We start from the raw sequence: 21910 nt of genomic DNA on the forward strand, positions 1-21910 counted from the left end.
GAATCTGATGCAAGCTTTAAACATTTGTAGGTTATTTTGGCCTGTCAAACAGATTACCTCGTGGGTCAGATGTTTGCCTCATGAACAGTGATACCCGGCCATATTCAATGATCTGACCCAACAAGGGAAAACAATACCATTTCACTTCCCATTAGAATGCCTTCATTCTATTATCTGGCTTTCACAGAAACAGAGCTCTGCAAAATCAGAACCTTGTCCCTAGGTGTCATAGAGACCACTGTAATACCTCCATGCCCTGAGAAGTCATTGTAGTCTCCTTAAGGAAACATAATCAGGACTTAAGAACATGAAAGCTCATTTGCTTACAAGCAAGCTAGTCAAATTCCTGTTCTTGTTTCAGGAGTAAATAAAAGAGGTTCATATTTTCCTCAGTAGGGAGAACCTTGCCTACCTTTGTAATATCTCTTCATTGACAATTACTTATAATGATCTGGGTTTCTGAAGCAAGCTTAGATATATTTTTCCATAGCTAGGTTACAAAAATATACTTCAAATTAAGAGAATTTCTAAACTGGCCAATGTCTAAAACTGTGTCTATGTGAACAAAATTAGAGGAAAATTGAAATTTCTCTCAACGAGTCTAGAAAATCAACCTTCTACTACACAGTGTATACTACACTTATGATAACTTTTCTTGAATAAAACTATGAGTTCTTAAAGGTCAGAGACTACATTTCACTTATTTTTATATACCCAAGATGTAGCACCATGTCTTGTGCTTATCAAATACTCAATAAATTTTTATAGAATTGAATAGGATAAATTAAAATTCATACCCTGTCTATATCAAAATAAAGAATTTGCAATGGCTGGAGTCAAAGGTACATAATAGCAAGCAAAAATCAGGCTAACTTGGTTACTACAATTTAACATTAAATTAACTTTGAGTTTCCTGGTAGCTAAGGCAAAAAGGAAAAGCTCGTAGGTTACAGAATTATCTTTGATCGAAAGAAGCATATCCTAATTCATTAAACGAGACAAATGGTTGTCTGATAATAAAATGTGAAAAGGAATTCCTCTCATTGATATGTTTAGAAGAACAGTTGAGCAATGAAACAATTTTTGGGGCCTCATTTTCCAAGATGATGCAAATATGTCTTCATGTGGCTTTTTCTTATGATGACTAACTCAGTGAAAGCATGTCTGTATGTGGACTTAGAGGTCTAGGCTAATACAATCCAGGCGTGCAGCTTTCTTGCACACTAGTGACACAGGAGTGAAGCTGTGATAACCTGGAGAAATGAGGGATGTCATCTCCCTTAGACTAGTTTCCTCATAGAGCAATTGTCTCAGAAGGACGTGTGACAGGAAATGTATAGCACACAGTTCAAGGTTGAGTTCACTGGTGATGCTTTCTGAGTTGCTGATTGAAGGAAGATCCATATGGTTTGCATAACAGATGTTCTGTGGCTACACGTAGGAATTATTATAGTAGTTCTTAAGACAGACACTGGTAAATTTGGGACCCTCCTGAGGCAGGGTTATGCACAGAGGACACATGGACACAGAGCCTCAAGAAGTTCACCATTCAACAATTGGCATATAATTAGCAGTCCAGTCCAGGTTGTCAGAGTAAGCACTCCACCTTCGCACCACTGGAGGTGGGTAATTGTCAATCAGTTTTTAAATTTCTCAAGATGGAGATACGAGAACCACTGGATAGAAAACCTAATGGGACCCGAAATACATTTATACACACCTACACAATGTACTCTCATTATACACCATAGCAACTTCGGATTCATACTAAATGTTCTTTTTCACCCTCCTGAGTCTTAGTAATCCTATTAAGGAGCAAAATATTCTTGATAATCTTGATTGAACATTATAAACGTGACAAAAATGAAACTCAGCCATTTTAATCAATTATATGCTTCTTTCAATTATTCAATTCTTTACTTACCGGTCTAGATAATTGGTTGATTCTTTAAAGGTAACCTCTGCAGCCCCTATTTTCTAAGTAATCACAATTTCTCTATCATCAGGAAATGCATATTCCAAGTATTTTCAGGCATAAATTACATGTCTGGTTTGTGGCTCATGACTAACAGCATTCCTTCATTTAAGCTTTTTCGCCTCTCATTACTTCAGGAAATGCAAACTTCCCTCAGTTTGTTTCTAATGCTATCTACAAATCAGTAGTATAATTTCATTGCATGCAAGACTAATGTGCTAGGAAGCTATTGTACCATATTATTTCTTTTTAATACAAGTAGCAAAATAATTTAAGTTTTGAAACTCATTTTTTTCTTTTATTTTATTGTGGCCAACATGTGATTTAGTAATTCATTTTTTTCTAATTCTAGTATTTTTGCAGTTAATCTCTCTAAGCTCTAAGTTTCTATTTCCTTCTTTACTCTAATTATAATAACGATAATACCTGAATTTGTATAGCACCTTACAGATTTCAAAGCAAGGTTTCCCACATTATTTCATTTGATCCTTAAAACAACCATGTGAGTCAGCAGAGTAGGTCTGGCCTCCATCTGGCCTCTACCTCTATGTGCCCCAACACAAATGACCTTGGGTAGGCCACTTAATAATCCTCTCTGCACCTCAGTTTCCTCATTCCTATTGGGCTATAAAGAGTCATAGAATGTTACTATTCTTATTAATTACTATGATTCAATCCAGAAAGGAAAAAGAAAACCTATGGATCAGAGAAAGGGAGTTTCTTCTCCACTGTCATCCAGCAGGTAAGCTGATCAAGTCTTCTGACTTCCCGTCAGAGGATAAATAACTTCCTGTTACAGATACGGAATCATACAGAACTGGATGCAAAGTCTAAATTCGCCATGTATAAGGATATGAAAATGCAAAGAAGACATCTCGATTCTCTGAGTTAAAATTCCTCATGGAAAACATGGGAAAATTGCATACCCCAGTTGTTATAAGGTCTAAATGAGCACACACATGAAACTCTAGCACAGTGCCTAGCACACAGTAAGCTGGCATGCACTTGTTACATGCCAGTTCCTTACCAGACTTAGTGCACTAACCTAGACAAGTCAAATGGCTTCATGTTTTTCAGGAACATTTGAAGACATCCTTCTCAATAGCATAACACAAACTCCAATTTGAAAATCATATGCTACAAAAGCAGCCCAAGAGAGAAGTTCCCTATCACTAACCAAATCTAGGGACGGTCAACATTCTCTCCATTCTAGCAGTGGTAGAGGCAAAGAAAAGAAGGGAAAGAAATTAGCCAGGAACATGAGAGATCACCATTTATCTTTCTGCCAAGAAAGGATAATAGGTCCTAGAGATCAGTGTTCATATTGGCTAGTTTATGAACCACTGGCGCTATTGGACAGGTAACTGGACCTTGTTTTAGGCTTCAGGGTAGCAAGAACTTTCCTGAAAGTCTTGACCCACCATCAGGAATGTTTATTCTAAATTTGATAAGTCCTCCCACTGCCACCTTAGGGAAGAGCTGTGGTATGTTCTCGTTTCTACCAGTGGACCATGGGCCAGCTCTAGGACCCCCATGACCACTGCCATGTCAGCATGTCCAGATACTCCAAGGGTATCCAGCCCAGTCTTGGTCTGGAGAGCCTTATGGAGGTGCAACATCAGTTCTAGTATTCTGTTACTCCTCAGTGCTGTCCCAGGGAACCCTGAATATGGACACAGCTCAAGATGACAACCAATCATCAAAGCAAGGGTGAAAGAAAAATAATTATTAGGTCAACAATCACTAGCATTATTCTTTTTCTTCACAGTTTTGACTTAAGAACAAAGGTTTTGGCTAGGCGTGGTGGCTCACGCCTATAATCCCAGCACTTTGGGAGGTCAAGGTGGGCAATCACCTGAGGCCAAGAGTTTGAGACCAGCCTTGCCAACATAGTGAAACCCCATCTCTAGTAAGAATACAAAAATTAGCTGGGCATGGTGGTATGCACCTGTAATCCCAGCTACTTGGGAGGCTGAGGCAGGAGAATCACTTGAACCTGGGATGTGGAGGCTGCAGTGGGTCGAGATCGTACCACTGCACTCCAGACTGGGTGACAGAGTGAGACTCCGTCTCAGGAAAAAAAAAAAAAAAAAAAAAAAGAACAAATGTTTTTCCTCATCAGGAAGCACAAAGGTAACAAGCTACTAATCACGCAATACGCCCTGCCCCACACTATACTAAATGTTCCCATCTATGTCTCTACTTGATGTACCCTTGTAATATCAAGACAGATGGCTTTTGAAACTTCTGAAAATGTTGATAACAGATTTTTTCAACTGCCTACTCAAAAATACACTGCTAACATTTAAAAAATGGATCTATATAACAGGCCTTGTGAAAAGATGGCATTTACCTTAAAGGTACAAGACCATCAATTTATCATGACTTAAAATTATGAAGGGAGAATAAATCAAGAGTTCTTCACCTCATTATAGTGTTGAGGATAGTGTGGATGTTGGATTTTAAGAATAAACTTTTGAGTAAAGCTCATTTTTCTAGCCCATCCAAAGATAATATGTAAAACTTATCTCCTTGTTCCTTCTTCACCTTGAGAAAAGATAAGACACTTACCATGCTTTGACCTCTCCTCTATTTTCTGCAGAAAATGGAAGCCCTGATTTCTTGCACTTCCCCAATCTTCCTTCCCCTCTTCTGCTTTGTTCTCATTCTAATGTTCTGTTCCCACCTTCCACCCCATAGCTCATGATTCCTCAACTGCTCTCCATCTTGTATTATTTTTAATCTCCTCTGGGACCTTTCAGCTTCACCCTTCTCTCCTGTATCTTCCACCTTCTCTTTCTCCATTGAAGTTATTTGCTTCCCATCAATCTCTAAACATGTTCACGTTTATCTCATTTTTTAAAAAAGCTTCCCTTTATATAATTCCTCCCTTTACTTTCTAACTTATCTTTCTTTCTTTTTTCCTCCATGTAAAACATTTCTGCAAGATCATATCTACATTGACATCTCACTTTCTTTACTTAACCACTTCCCATTTATTCTCCAACCCCTGGCAGTTTGGCATCCCACAGTGACCATTGTCATCAACAAATAAAACAACTCTCCCTAAGGTCACCATTACTCCTTAACTGCTAAATCCAAACAGCCACTTTAAAGTTCTTACCATTCCTGACCTCTCTGAGGCACAGCAAATCCTTCCTCTACAAAATCCTTAGCTCCCTAGGTTTCTATTAAACGTTTCTTTCCTAGTTCTCTTCCTACCACTCTGATCATTCCTTTGGAGTTTCCTTTCCTGGCCTCTGCTTTCACCACCTCTTTTACCCCTTAAATGGTGCTACTCCCAAGAATTGTTTGTCCTCTTTTTTATTCCATAATCTCTTCAGTGATGGTAGGCATTCTCACAGCTTCCACTAACACCTATAAGACAATAACAGCTAAACTTCTCTCTTGACCACTCCCATGAGTTTCAGACCCATATATCCAAGCCTTCTGGATAGCTCTCTCCTGATATCTCTCTAGCATCTCAAAGCCAACATGCTCAAAACTAAATTAGTTATTTCTTCTCTACAAGCACCAACCATGTTCTCTTCCTGAACAACTTGTTCATGATACCACCACTCTCTCAAATAAAAAACTTGGGAACCATTAATTCTTATTCCATATTCCCCACATGCAATTAGACACCCAATTCCATAATTTCAACTTCCTTACTCTACCTTAAATCATTCTTGATATGAGCTCCCCTCATCAATTACAATAGCTTCTTTATCTTTCCTTAGTATCTCCTACCTGCAACCCATGGTCCACACTGCCCAACATCATTCTAAACTGTTCATTTGTCCTGGCCATACCATGATTTAAATATTTGTAATGATTTTTATCATGTAAAAAATTATGTTCAAACTCTTTATAATGAGTTTCAGTACAAAGTCTTTGCTGATCTTTCCCTTGCTATCTGTCACCATGCAGGCATGCCATCACTGGTTCAAATGATCTCTGCCACTCGACTAGGAACTCCTTGAAAACAGACTATGCTATTCCTCTTTGTACACTGGTGTAAGGCAGTGACTAGCACATAGTAGGCCTTCATAAATTTTTGTTAAACCAATTATATATCTAAATATATACCTTCAAAGTAGTATAAAAATTAACCTGTTGATATGGGAACACTGCTATTTTATGGATCATACTATTACTGACAGATTGAAAACCAGTAGCTTAGGTGACCTAAGTTTCTTCATCAGGCTTACCAAACTTGAAAGTTCCTGCAATGTCTCAATCAAGAGTTGCTTAGTTGCTTTGAACAAGGCAACAAGACCCTAGTCTCACCAGTCACCAATCCAAATAGCTTACTCTCTACCCCAAAGTAGTATTTGGGCCTATGCTGTCTTCCTTAAGAACTTTCCTTTTCCAGAAGTCACTGTCCCTTAAAGGGTACTCTTCTAAAATCACAGCTCTTGAAAATTTTCTCTATTGTTGTATTTCTTACATCATTTTTGTTTTATTACAGAAAATTACACTGATACTACATTTCAATAAAAACCAACCAGCTGCCAGCAATTCAATAAGATTCTTCCATCATAATCTCTTCCCAGTCGCCTCTCATCTCTACCCCAAATAGAAAGTTTAGAAGCAGTCACTATAAAATCAATACTTGTAGACACAGCAGTTTGACGATTATTGGAGCTACACACTAGCCGGACTACCACTAGAAATTCAACCTAGCTATAGTACCCCCCTCTGGTTGAGACAATCTTCTAACCCATGATTATTAACCATCAGAAAAAATGATTGGCTTTTTTCCTTTATTCTGGAACAACGATTTTCAAAGAGCACTCAAACCACTGAAGAGCTGCTAACAACCTAAAATGGAAAAGAAAAACAGTGGCCTTGCAATGGATGACACTGATTGGGAAAAGAAACAGATATCTCCATTGACATTCTGATGAAGTCTTCAGGAGCTGCCTACTGACAATCACAGCAGTAGAAAGTGTCAAGGGGGCATTCCTTGCTGTAGGAAGTGTTGGGCAGAGAGGGGCTCATTGGAAACAGGAAGTCTCACAAGTATCTCTTCAATCCTACTGTGCTCCCGAAAGAAGATGAAATTTGTTTCTGAAGACTTCATCAGAAACTTGCAGTTGCCTCAAATACAGTGTATGTACAAATTTCACTTGTAAAATATATTCCCCTGGAAATGAGTTGGGTGCTTTAAACATAAATCAAATGTTGATTAGTGAGTTCGAAAATGTAACAAGCAACCATTTTCCAGAAAGAAAAAATACATACATATTCAGCTACCTTGTATGGCTCCCCAAAAAGATCAAAGCCTGAAGAAAAGAGATCGTCTTCTTGCTGGACTTCTTGATTCCTCCGTTCCCATTCCCTTTTTTTAAGTGCACTACGGTCTTGTTCATAGTGACTGATATGAAAAGGAAAAGACAAAAAGAGAAAAAGATAAATTAATCATGCGAATCATTTAAATTTTTGTTGTTGTCAATAATAAAAAAAAAATTCAAGTCAACTTGCTGCCCAAGCTGACACTACATAGAGAGCAGATAATCCTTTTCATTACACCTATTGAGTTTAAGATCCTGACCAGCTCTTCAGAACAAAGACGAAAACAAAAACTTGCTTATCTGAAATTACATTCATGACAAGCAAGTAAAGCAAAATTCTCTTCCCTTGTCCTTGTTTGATTATTATAAGTAATTGCATACTCCCCAAAACTCAGTCCACAGTGCAGAAAGGTACTAAATTAAAGTTACATTGTGTTGCCAACTACCTAGTGCTCAGAATCCACAGATGTCACAAAGTCCTAAGAGAAAAGAATTATCAAAGTATGGAGCTGCAGATAAACTGGAATTCTGTCCTGAGCCCATAGCCAAAGTGAGCCTGTTTTAATGAACTCACAGGAGAATTTAAGGACATTTTCGGAAGTCCACAGAAAAATAAATAACCAAATCACCTACACTTCTTTTTGTTTGGTTGTTGTGGTATTGGTCTTCTTATAGTTTTCTTCAAAGGTGAATGGAAGCCTTTTTGAGAAACTCTTCACAAAAAAAAAAGGGGGTCTGACTTGAATAACAAATGACTAGCTGTAGATGAAAAAAAAGGAGGTGTCGAAAGCCTTTAATGACCTCGATGAACAAATGCTTTACAAAGACTAACTGTGACTCTCATCACATTTCAGGCTTTCCCATTGGAGGATCAAAAGCTCCTAAACAACATTTAAGATATATTCCAGGCCTTTTGGTATTATGGAATGGAATGCTTCCTTACTAAGAAAACAATTATTTTCTTCATCATGCAAGACTGCAAATTAAACCATAATTGTAAGTCTTGTAGTGGTGTATTTTATTTTATTCATTGGGTTTTTTTCATGCTTTTGATGTTAACCTTACCCAACGTGAGTACATACACACTGGGCAAATTTAAGTTACATAAATGTACATAAAATGCCTAGCAGGTGTTGGATAAATATTGGTTTCCTTCCCCATGTTAATATTCCCATGTTAAGACTTAATTAGATAATTGACATGCAAATGAACATAATAGCTAAAGGAATTACAAGAGATCTACTGATATAAGAGTACAGTTGACAGGCTTTGACTATATCCAAAACCTTAATATCTATCATTGGTAGGCTAGTTTGCTCAAAGCATCATAAATTTAATTTATAAAGTAAGAACCTAGAACATAAACTATCTGTGCAGCTTAACTGGATGTTGATAAACATGGAGTGTACAATGCCACTACACTTAATCATCCACTTTTCTTCACAAGAATCCTTGAGGTCAAATTCAAAGTGACTTTGATAACTTCATCTCCTGGATAAAGAACACTCATTTCTCCATTAAAAAACAGTGACAACATTTATAGGATGTTTAAATGCACATTACACTTTCATAATACAAACAACGTCAGATACATTAAAGCTCACTGGACCATTCATGAGTATATTCAACAAATGTTATCACTGTCTGAGCAAAGCAAACAAAACCTTCAGAGTCCTACCCAAAGCCAGGGCCCCACATCTAGGCCTCACCTGGTCAAGGAAGATGTCAAGTCCAGATACTGGAAGGCAGCCTATCATTTGTAGTCTCAGATGCCCTCCATAGGTATTAGATTTTCTAGCATCATCTTTCATTTCCATTCACAAGTTGAACTCAGTATCCCAAACAATTGCTGTGTGTCTCAATGTCTCCATGTTTGAGACTGACATGGAACTAATCAGGCACAATAACATCTTCAGTCCGTTAAGTGTGGCGTCTGTGACTGTACCTCAGCACCATACATTGGCTGTGTGTAATCCAATCCCATAAATTTGTCCAAATGTAAGAAAGATTGGGTGTTAGGGTGAGGGTAGAGTAACAAGTTAAAGCAATATTTAGTGAGGGTGGAGTTGTTGCAAAGGAGAAGGACACTTAATTTCTCTGCTTTCCATAGCAGATTAGTATCTATACACAAACAAGAACCAAAGTCTTTTCCTTCTGAGTAATGCAAGCAGGATGTCAGTTTTCTAGCTATCTGTTCATTTTGTGCACCTGACAGCTCAGAATGACAGGCCCATAGATCACATTTAATTCTCCCATGAAGAGAACTGAAGTGCTTTGGTCTCTTGGCTTTGCAAACTACTTTCCTTCTCCTCTGAGGGAAAGATATAATTAAAACCCTGAAGGAAAAAGAAAGGAGAAGAAGAAAAGGAAACGTGCTTCAACTTGCATGACAACCTTTCAAACGACCAGCAGTAAGGGCACTTTCGGTGCTTTGGCCCTGGCTTTGATTTGTTAGGAGGCTCTTGGCTGCATTTTGCGTCAGTTCATTAGCTACCAAATTCCAGACACAAATTTGAATAGCAGATTGAGTGTGCACGCGGGTGTTATCCGTTGCAAGCAAAACTGCCTGCTGCATTTTTTAACACATCCAACAAAGAACAGTTAATTCTCATATCTCTGGCGAGAATGAATTTAATCTCCACAGAGCTCCACTGCTCTTGGAAGGCAACCAAATATCTCCAACTTTTTCCTTTCTTGCTCAGCATGGCGTTGTATTGAAGGCTTCACACAGAGAGGTCTAATGAGTAATGAACTACATGGTGATGAGGCTTTCAGTTTATAATGTCACTGATTTCTGACTGAAACCAACATTACTAATTTGAAGCACCAGCTAATTAAAACCACAGCTATGTATTTAGCCTCTTGTTATACCTACTGCAGTTTATAATTATGAGGACCTCTTTATCTACTCAATTAAATTTCTTATGATTCGGGCAGGTTGTGTTTGAACCTGTGAGCCCTGCAGAGGCTACAGGAAAGTATATGTCTGTCCCCTGATAATTCGATATATCTTTACACACCCAGGCCTGCTTTCCAAAGGAAAAAGAGCTCCATAGCCCACAGAGAAATGCTCAAGCCGAAAACCTGAATTAATCATCATACCATTGGCATGAACAATTCAAGTTTCTTCTCAGTGATGAAGACAGGACGAATTGATCCTATCAATCAGCATGAAAACCCATGTTTATACTGAGAAGTTAAGCCAAAAAGCTCAACTCAAGGATTCACCACTCTTAGCAAGTTAGGATATTTTTCCAACATTTTTCTCCTGGATATAATAAAATTGGTCACATTATGATAACACAAAAACTGACCACTCAAAACCAAATTTACTATGAATTAACCAAAGGTTTTAGGTTTCTCTCTCTCCAGGTTACCTTTTTGGAATCCCTATTTCACTGATATCCATACTAGTTGATTGGAAAAGGTCAGAAAGAAGAATAAGTTCCATTTAACTACTTTGTTAATCACCCTGGTGTAAGGCATGATGGTGAGAAGCTTCTCTCTATCATAGGATTTTTTTCTTTTCTTTCTTTCTCTTTTTTTTTTTTAGACGGAGTTTTCCCTCTTCTTGACCAGGCTGGAGTACAATGGCGCAATCTCGGCTCACTGCAACATCCGCCTCCCAGGTTCAAGCGATCCTCCTGCCTCAGCCTCCAAAGTAGCTGGGATTACAGGCACCAGCCACCATGCCCAGCTAATTTTTTGTATTTTGAGTAGAGGCAGGGTTTTGCCATGTTGGCCAGGCTGGCCTTGAACTTCTGACCTCAGGTGATCCACCCATCTCAGCCTCCCAGAGTGCTGGGATTACAGGCATGAGCCACTGCACCCGGCCCATGTTTTTTATATTAGCTGTGATTTCAGCCACCTGTGTGCTTCCCTGGCCACCACAAACAGAGGAACTGCCCTCATTTACAAAAGAGGAAACTAAGGCCCTCCTAAAATGAACAGAGGCAGCTGTCTCAAGCCGTCATCAAGCTAGTGGCAAAGGAAAATCTGAATCTGTTTCTTCCATCTTCAAGTTCAAGTAATATCTTCTCCTAGCCTTCTCCTTCTCTCAGACACTTGAACCTTATCTTGTATGTAGATAACTCTCGTTTTGCTCATTAAAAGCCTCAGGTACATTGGTGGGACAATAAAATGCAGGGCACATGTAGATTCCCTGAGATCCAGAAAGTTCAATTACGCCGTCTTCATTAGCGCACAGTGGTAGCCCATGCAGGCTGACAATACAGGCTAGTCTTTTACAACAGAGACTGTTTAAAACAGGAAGAGAGTTTAGCAATCATCTAGTTGCAGTGCCCTCATTTTACAGATGAGGAAATAGAACTAACGTAAGGTAATGGGCCTCACAGCGGGTTTGTCAGAGAACTAGGAGGCTGGAACTCAGGCTTTCACATTCCCAAGCTACGTGGTTTGTCCCTTCTGCCTCCTGTGTTTCCATCACACTTCAGAATGAAGATGAGTCTCACATGCACTCCGTCGGTCACCTTTCCTTGGGACTGCTTTTTATTAGAAATTGCCAGTAGGGAAAATCTTTAGGGATTTAATTTGGATTCAAGTATAGAAAAACCATTAGTTTCCTTATATCAAAATGTACAGACCCTAAAGGGATTGTAAAAATTAACTGCATCGGTGGGGAAGAGGCTGGGCGAGGGAGAGTAAAAACCAGTTTCAGTCCATTTGGTTCATATATTTCATGAAGCCTAATACTCATTGTTTACCTAATTTGGTTATTTTACAAAGCCACTTGGGGAAACTTTAAAAAATTGATATTTTAAAATGATAAATTTGTTTTAAAATACTGCTAATATATGATTTGCTGTAGTAGTGGTGTACATAAAGGTAAATAATTCAGCCTCACGTGTTTTCCAGTCCAACTACACTAAACGCCTTTATTTGGCTAATGTCTTTGCAAAAGCATAAAAACACATATTTAGTCCACCCAAAGAACAAACATAAGCTATCACTCACTGCTTGTGGTTCTTCTGAATGAATCCCTGCCTTCTATAACATGTGTAGATATTTATCCATATTATATGTTCCAGAGAGTCAGGTGACACTTTTTCTATACCGAATCCTATTTTGAATTTGACACTCATCTAATCTCTACATAACTTCTTTTTCTCAAGAAAAGAAAATCTCTGCTATCCAATACCTTCAAACTTAACCCACATTATGTAAAATGCTAAATTCAAAACTATAAAAACAGCTCAAAACAAGCCATCATTATTTTACATGTATAGAGTAAAAACACAAGAACCTTGGATCTGGAGGTGTGAAAAAGAATAGGAGGTAAGCGGCCTTGGAAAGGAATTTTCAAAACCAGTAGAACCTCCTCGGCCATATTTAATGGCAGGACTCATGAGGAACTCTGCATACCACCACTCTCTTCAGCAAATGTACTATCTCCCTGCAAACACTGTCTCTCATGAAAAATAATCAAGAAGAGAATGAAAAGGTGAGAAACACACAAGTTTTTAGCTCTAGACACCTGCCCTCTGATCATTCCAATTTGTTTTTTATTTTCCTTTAAATCTGTGGTTTTAAAAATTATGTAGACATCAATAGTCTAGAAGTCCTGGAAGAAACAGGCTTAATATTTCAATGTAGGAGCATCTTGGGATTACCTCATCGCCTCCGTTTCTGAAAATGGAAGCAAAGATTCAGCCCATCTGCAAAGCCTGTCTAATCATCCTCCAATTAAGTCAGGCAGACTCCCCAAGAGCCATTCCTCCTACCTTGTTTCTGTATCCCCTGCTTTGCTTCTTTTCTAGTCCTCTCTTTTCATTAATAACAGCTCGATTGAGATATAACTAATATAGCATACAATTTCACCCATTTAAAGTGTACAATTCAGTGGTTTTTAGCATATTCACAGAATCTTGAAACCATCGCCATGATATAATGTTAGAATATTTTCAACTCAAAAAGAGGATCTGTACACTTTTAGGTATCATCCACTCATGCAATCCTACCATCCAGCCCAGCCCTAAGCAACCACTAGTCTACTTTCTCTGTGAATGAATTTGCCACTTCTAGATATTTCATATACGTGGAAGCCTCTTTCACTGAGTATACTGTTTTCAACGTACATCCACACTGTAGCATGGGTCAGTACTTCATTTCTTTTTATAGTTAAATAATATTCCACTGTATGGATATTCCTGGTCCTATGATATACTGTGCTCATTAAGAGGACTCAATCTTGTTTTTTTCTAATGATTCAACCAGGATTCTCTAAGTCTCCCATTAGACTTTTCCCTCCTTAAGGTCAGAGGTTTTTAAGTCACTGCATCCTCCAACTGAACACAAATAACCTTTCTGTACACAAATAAGCAATGGCCAATGCAAATGCCATAAGGAAAACATATTTGCTTTTTTGAATAAAAGTGTGTGGCTTAGGCTTTGGACAAAATTATTTTGACTGGCCTACGAAACACTCAAGAAGACATTGTCATCTCTCTAACAAACACAAAATACTCAAGCTGCAAAGATAATTTAATACACTCAGGAATGGCAAAAACCTAGTAAAAACCTAACCTGATGCCAATCAAAGAAACAGATTCTGTCGCTCCCAGGTAGAAAGCTTTAAGGAATTTTACAGTGTGTCAAAAAAAGATGGCATTCAGATTTAGATGATCTGGGACAGGCTCTGTCTCTTTCACTTACAAGTTTCTTGTTCATTAATAAATTGCTTTACATTTAAAGCCTCAGTTTCCTCCTTTGTACATGAAAATAAACCTTATGTCTTCTCTGCATGCAGTTAGTGTAAAGGTTAAATATGACAGTTATCAAGAAAGGCTTCTGTAAACTACTAATCACTGCTCACATTTAACAGATGAGATGACTGACACCCTGATAAAGCAAATGTAAATCTCTTTATAGCTTTTGAGTTCTCTTTACTGTGTAAAAACATAGCAAAATTTCATGGTTGCTGAAGTCTAAAGTCTTTCTAGTAACAGATTCAGTTAATTTCATTAGATATCCTTTACAAATTTTTCTGTATAGACTCAGATATGACCTTTGAGACAGAGACACTAAGTTGATCAATTTAAAAATGTAATTCACAAATATTGACCTGAAATTTAAAATAATAACTTTTAATTTTAAATGTTTCTAAATATTTCTTCTATCACTTGGTTCACAATTTTGGCTGCCCATCAGAATCATCCAGAGAATATTTTATAAATCTCCAGGCTCAGGGTATACATTAGACCAACTGCATCAGGATCTCACAGTGTGAATCCCAGGCATCACATGGAAAATAACTCCTGGTCTTTATATTAATAGATAAATTTCTTTATTTGACCCATTTGGGCATATCAAAATCTGAAAAACTTAACCTGAAGAGATCATTTATCTCTTCATTTCATGAAGGAAAATCAAGGACCAGACACCTTCAGGGAACTAATGTATTCTATTATGTAGAAATATACATTGCTGGCATATGTTGAGAAAAGTGTCTTGAAGGTGAAAGCAGTTATTACAAAAATAGACTTGTGCAGAAGAACAACAATAACACTAATAGTTACTGTCTGTTGATTCCTTGTTTATGCCAGCCACTGTTCCAGGGCTTTTATGAGCATTATCTTATTTAATCATCACAAAAACCCTGAAGTGGTATACCATCGTCATTTTACGGATGAGGAAACTGAGATACATGAGACACAGGGAGGTTAACATGCTCAACACCATACAATTAGTCAGTGGTACAAACACAGTAACCGCTGGGGCTGTCAGAATCCAGAGGCCACTCTCTTGGTCATAAAGAAGATTCTAGTCTTACTCACAGAAGAGAAGGACACTCTATTCACAGAGAGGCACATCCACATGTTTAAGCTCTGCTCACACAACATGCACGGTGCAATTAATCTAGAAGGTATGTCTAAAATCTTAACTATCTTCAGAATATCCCGGCTTCTCAGGTGCTATTGGAGCATGGTTTACACTATTCTCAGAAAAGCAAGCACAGGTAGACACACAGATGGATATTGATTATCAAAAATGTTGTAAGAGTGCACTAAAACTCTATTTTCAGGGGATTCCATTTTAATGGAAATACCACTTTTATATAGAATGACCATGACTCTAGCAACCCAAAGATTCCCATCTGCCTGCAGCAGTATTCAGCATATCACCCACTTTGTATGCCAATTAAATGTCCTCTAAAAGCAACCTCTCCAGTGAAATTAAATTCTTTTGTCCTCATACACTGTAACTGTTGGCTAACAGATGTGGTCCAATATCCCTGACTGCTTGAGAGGGGTGCCTATCTCCTCAACAAGTGTTACTTCCCTTCTCTCCCAAACAGCTCAGAATGTGTCAGTTATCCCTTTACAACTATGGAATGTCTGACTTTATCTCCTTGAATCTCATGTCAAGCACTTCCTTATCCTCTTCCATATGCACGTACCGTACTACAGCTCTATTGCACAATAGATATCTAAGGATCCCTGAGTTTCTTTTCTGCTCTTATAACATGCTCTTATATTACATGTCTGATTTCCATTTTTATAGAAAATCATTTTAAAATAACTTTAGTTCTGACCTATTCATTAAAAATGAGGCTTCACTATCACTTCACATGGCTCATTGACCCATTTGTAACAGAAACCAATGCCTTACAAGTGCCTCACACTCAACATGGCCAAACCAAGAGAGCTGCAAACAACTGCATGACTTGGAAGCTTATAAAAATACTTCCTGAAGACTAGTAGAGGCCTTGAATGGATGTCAAAAACCAAGCAAATATGTAATCAGATAGTGAATATAGTAAATGTTTTCATTTATATTTTATGACTTTTGAATAGGATCAAAAATTTAAACTACTGTACATAAAAATCAAATTGATATAAAACATTCCCACTTCCACTCTTGTCAGCATCCACCCTGTTCCCCATTGCCAATCAGAAGTAATAATTTTTTATAAATTTCCTGTTTCTTCATGTTTCTTCCAATATTTCTTCATTCACTCTTTACTGTCAACTTGAACCAATCTCATTTATAATTCCCTGTCTAAATTAATCAAAGTTGATACTAATGCTGAGCTTTAAAGAGCTACCAGATCTAATTCTTTACTTCAGGAGGATGCTTTCCACAACCAGAAATGGTCCCATGGATTTACGAGAAAGGAAGCAGAGAGGCAGTGACAAGCTTAGAATACTTGTGATGGCTCTAAAGTACTTCATGGTTTATTTGAATTCTGGCTTGAGGCAAGGTTCAATTTATGGAATCTGTGGTGCTGCTCAGGAGTACACCACAGGAGTTGATGTCATCAATGAGGTCTTCCTTCTCCTCTCCCTTCACCTCCTCCTCTTCCTCTTTCCTCAGGCCTGCCTGCCCTAGTGAGGCAGGCATAGTGCCCTGCTCAGTGGCCCAAGGCTTAGCTTGGCCCTCTGCTCTTGATGAGCCTTTGTCCTCTCCCAATGTGTCCTGGCTTCATCCCATGTACCACATCCCAAACTCCATACCAGTTGCTTCTGCAGCCAACTTACACAGAACAGCTCTGTCTTTCAAATTAGGAAAAAGCTACCTGAAGTATTTCCTCTTTATGCCCATTAAATATCAGGAATTCTTTTCCAAGTCAAAGTCTTAATATAACCTTCTGGCTTCTCATAAGTGACACTTTTAAAAGGTGTTTTATTTTCATTTAGCTATAAGCAAGGCAATTTCAATAACTACTTAATTTAAAACAATATTTTCTCAGAAATAGTATTCTTAATTACTTTTAAACTAAGGAAATTAATGCCCTTAAGGAGGAGTTTATAATTGACAATTTTAAGCTGACTCTGTTTTCACATCTCAACAAACCCTTTGATCCACCTGCACTCACTAATTTTTGCCCAGGCAAATTCTACCCCCTATAGGCTTAACCTTTTGGCCCTGCCTCCTTCTACCATGCACTCCTGCAGAGCCCTGGCCTGAGTATGAGTGTAGGGCAGCAGCAAACTCTTATGACTGTAGGCTTGCTTTCTCATGTGGACCTATAGGTGTGACTCTTCCCTAAGTTACACTTCTCCCTCTTGCCCTAACAAGGTGCCTGACTAGAATCAGGGTAACCCTGTTGTGAGTCAAAATGTATCAACCCACAATTCCTATGTTGAGATTCTCATGCACAGTACCTCAGAATATGACATTATTTGGAAACAGGGTCATTTCAGATGTAATTAGTTAAAAATAAAGTCATACTGGATTAGGGCGGGCCCCTAATCCTATAAGACCGGCATCCTTATAAGAGGAGAAAATGTGAAAACAGAAACACAGCGAGAACTCTGTGTGAAGGTAAAGGCAGAGATCACAGTGATGATTCTGCAAGCCAAAGAATGCCAAATATTGTCAACAAACTACCAGAAACATCACACTTCATTCAAACTTCAGGGATATTAGGAAGAATTAGCAGATCCTTCCTAAAACCCGTCACAAGGAACCAACCCCACTAACACCTTGATTTCAAACTACCAAATGCATGCACCTACAGACTGCATTCCTGAGCCAGTTCACAATGAAAACTCCAGGCCTCCTCACAGTGCGTGCAGATCATCTAGACCTTGTCTTTTTCACTCTACATTGCACTTGATCCATTCTAATCCTGTCCCTTTTACTCTAGCACAACTCTCCTTTGGCTTTCCAACTCATTCTTCTTTTCCCCCTTTCCTGCTATGTCTGAAAGAACTTGTGGGTGTTAAATGAAACTGTCACTAGAGAGGAATAATGCATTTCTGCTTCCCATTTATCTGGAAATATGCCAAGCTCAGTGTTCAGCTCAAAATAAATATTTTTCAATGGAATGAATGAACAAATGACAGGCAAACATATTTTTCTACCTAAGTTCAGTGACAAATGTTGACAAAATATTAGTTAATACATTGTCTATTTAATCAACAAACACTTACTGGATATCTACGTCATGCCAGGTACCATGTTTAGTGCTCAGAAAAAAAAAAAAAAGACCTAATAAAAGCTTTTGGGAAATTCACAACCCAGAAGAAGAGGCAAATCCATTCCAAAACAATTGTAGTACAGAGTAACACATGTTACAAGTTTATGAGGAAAGTGCCATAGGAACACTCTCAGGTTGGCTTGGGATAGGAAACAAAATCAGCCAGCTGTGGTCCAGCTGGGACTTGAACACTTCAGCTAATTCAAGTACACATGAATGAAGTGGTATTAAAGATGATACCATGGGACAAACATGGAAGAGTGAACAAGAGATTAAAGATACAGACAAGTTCAGTCCAGTGGATCGTCCATGAGCTATTTGGCAAATTGGTCTACAACACTGGAAGGAAAACAATAAGATTTTCTGCTCCTTGGGGAAGCTGGAAAATGATAATTTGGCCTTTGCAAATGCTTGTATTCTAGGGTAGAACCCTAACTTCATTTGAGATAGCTAGTGACAGGAAGATCCTTCAAGAAATGGACAACTGAGGTAAGCATGTGAATGGTTAACTCATAAAGAATAGATGAGATTTTTAAAGGGAAATATTTATTGTTTTGTGTATTATAGCACACTGTCTCTCGATATGATTAGTTATCAGTCTCAGTTATCCAAAACTGGTATGAAATAGAGCATTTACGCAGTTATGTTTCATTGATGTCAGCTAGGGGAGCATGAAAATCTCCATGAAGGTGGGTAATTGATGTGTAAATCAGAGCTCAATCACTCGGTAATAGAAATGGTCCCACTGAAAATATGCTTGTTGAACACAATCACATAGAAGCCAGAGGGAGGGAGGGAGAGAGGGAGGCAGAAGGTAGAAGGCTTATTTATTAAAAATGGTAATAACTGGCAATTTGTGCAATTTTCTCTTCAGCAGAGGGCTGCTGTCAGAAATGCTTTAAGCAAGTTGTGACCAGTATATTCAGATAGTTTTCTTCTGTTCTAATGTTCTGTTGTATTTAAATTTTTGGAGACGTTGTTGTGGTGTTTAAAAAGCAAATTAAAACAACGCACTCTTCTTTTGAAACATGACACATGTAAATGATATCAGTGATGGTAATTTGGTTAACAATGCTTCTTCTAAGTATGCATGCTATTTTTAATAAAATTCTTCTGTAACTTTGCATTTGCTCTCTGAAGAACAGTGAATAAAAATGGACAATGCCTTGCAGTTTAATATTTTAATATTTCATATTTTAAACAAAACTTACTATCATTGATGAAATAGCAGCTCCTTTTTCTATCTTCATTAGAATCATTATCTTTAGTACTACTTAAGGTGGTACGATAGTGTTTGGTGGAGATTTTTCTTCTCCTCTACTATCCTCATTGAATAAAGAAAACATTCTCTGCAACAAATACTGCCACAGAGGATTTTACAGCCCACATTCCTACCAATTAATATAAAACAGAAAATGCTTGCTTTTCTTGTTTCTTTTTGACTCAATTTGAGCCATGTTTACCCTTTGCATCTTGTGTGGGTCCAATGGATTTACCCACTAAATGCGTAATTCATTCTTGAGCCTTGGCACTGCACACACACATGCATACACCCTTACACACACAATAAACATGTTATACGTGGCAGCACAGGAGCAATTCCACTGGCACAAATGTTTTCTGTTGTGGAGGTGAGAGGTCTCTGCTTACCTGGGGTCACCAGCTCAGCCTTCCATTCAAAACTATGTGTGTGCCAATTGCTTGTCTCCTATCTAGCACTGGGCCTTCATACAAATGTTCTTACTTTGACCAAAAGGTTGTATCAAGCAAACTAGCAGTAGGTAGTTAAGCAAGTGACGGGAGGAGCTGGGGGTATATTGAGACAATATTAGCCTTATCTGTCATGGTTGAATTTTTATGAAGGTGAGTAAATTCGCAGATTATTGATGTCATTACCAAATAAATAAATGAATAAATATGGAGTATACTGGGATTTTAAAATGTTTCTCTCTTGAAAAGCAGCAGACTCTTCCATTTGCATGGCACTTTTCACTTCACTGAGCAATTCCTTACACAAATAAGATCTTATACAAAACTTGCAGCAATCTTGAGAAATAGGCCAGACGGGCACTCTGACTTCCCATCTCACAGATGAAGGCACTGAGACCCAGAAGGGCTGACTGCTTAGCATTCACTGTCACTGAGGTAATGAGGGGCAAAACCAGAATATGAATGCAGATTGTCTGAGTCCAGGTGCAGTTAATTTTTCTTCAATACCACCCCCTGCTTTCATTGTAAAATGCTTTCAAATTCTGTTCATCTAGAAGGTATAAAGAGGTCCTAAGTGTTAGAGCAAAGGGACATTATTTTAAGGTTTTTATTTGACAAAAAGCACCAAATCTCATGAGGTGCTTAGGTCACAGGGGCAGATCCCTCATGGCTTCGGGCTGTACTTGCCATAGTGAATGAGTTCTCATCAGATCTGGTTGTTTCAAGTGTGTGGCACCTTCCCTCTCTCCCTTGCTCCTGTTTTTGCCATGTGAGATGCCTGCTCTTGCTTTGCCTTCTGCCATGAGTAAAAGCTCCCTGAGGCCTCCCCCAGAAGCCAAGCCATGTATGAACAGCCTGCAGAACAGAGAGCCAATTAAACCTCTTTTCTTTATAAATTACCAAGTGATATGGTTTGGCTCTGTGTCCCCATTCAAATCTCATCTTGAATTGTAATCTCCAAGTGTCAAGGGAGGGACCTGGTGTGGGGGTGATTGGATCATGGGGGTGGTTTCCCCCATGCTCTTCTTGTGATTGTGAGGGAGTTCTTACAAGATCTGATTGTTTTAAAGTGTGGCAGTTCCCCTGCTCTCTATCCCTCCTGCCACCATGTAAGACATGCCTTGCTTCCCGTTCTCCTTCCACCATGATTGTAACTTTCAGGGGCCTCCCCTGTCATGGGAAACTGTGAGTCAATTAAACCTCTTTCCTTTATAAATTACCCAGTCTCAGGTAACGTCTTTACAGAAGTATGACTAAAATACCCAGTCTCAGCTATTTCTTTATAGCAATACAATAATGGACTAATACAATGGGTTATCATGATTAATTGACTAGCTAATAGATCATAATTGTGCTTTTATGGCAAACAAGGATATGGAAGGACATACAAACAATGGACTTTTAGAAGGAGGAGGTCATGTGGTGGAAAGACCTCAGAGAGTGATTCTGCCACTTAGAGATTGTGTGACCTGGGGCAAGTTCCTGGACTATTCTGAGGCTCTGTCTCTGCAATTAACACATTCAACCCCACCCTTCCAGCCTTCTAAAAAAAAACCAGTTATCCAAAGGAGCATAAAATAAACTGGAGGATAAGATACAATTATAATGAAATAATCCACAACTCGACTAATCAATCTGAGCCACTAACCAGTCGGAGACTGGAAATGTGGTTAGTCTGTATTAAGATGTACTATAAGCGTAAAATATATAACAGATTTCAAAGGCTTAGTATGTAAACAATATTAAATATAGCATTAATAATTTTATACAGACAGTACTATGAAATATTTTGCATATATTGAGTTAAAATAAAATGTATTAATTTCATCTGTTTCTTTATACTCCTTTTTAATGTGGCTGCAATTCAAACTTACATATGTGGCTCGTATCTGTGGCCCACATTATATTTCTATTGGTCAGCACTACCCTAAAAGTAGAAATTTTCTAGGTCTACTTAATAAGCCACTTAGAGCTTAAACAATATTG

At 38.3% G+C, this 21910-nt stretch overlaps 1 protein-coding gene across 8 annotated transcripts in view; it reads right to left on the minus strand.

Moving 5' to 3' along the window:
• Positions 1-21910, minus strand: part of LOC105485067 (ALF transcription elongation factor 2) — a 613671-nt gene that overhangs the window by 344307 nt on the left and 247454 nt on the right. For 6 of the 8 annotated variants that reach the window (XM_071088433.1, XM_011747250.3, XM_071088435.1 and 3 more), the window contains exon 2: positions 7235-7355. Coding sequence is in view for 6 of the 8 variants with exons in the window: in XM_011747250.3 (XP_011745552.1) it covers positions 7235-7355 (121 nt within the window). In the remaining 2 variants the exon portion in view is untranslated. Of the gene's footprint in view, positions 1-7222; positions 7356-21910 lie in introns of all 8 variants that reach the window. The other 2 variants (XM_011747249.3, XM_011747251.3) reach the window with 1 other exon arrangement.

The sequence above is a fragment of the Macaca nemestrina genome, chromosome X (genome assembly GCF_043159975.1).
Source record: "Macaca nemestrina isolate mMacNem1 chromosome X, mMacNem.hap1, whole genome shotgun sequence".
NCBI lineage: Eukaryota > Metazoa > Chordata > Mammalia > Primates > Cercopithecidae > Macaca > Macaca nemestrina.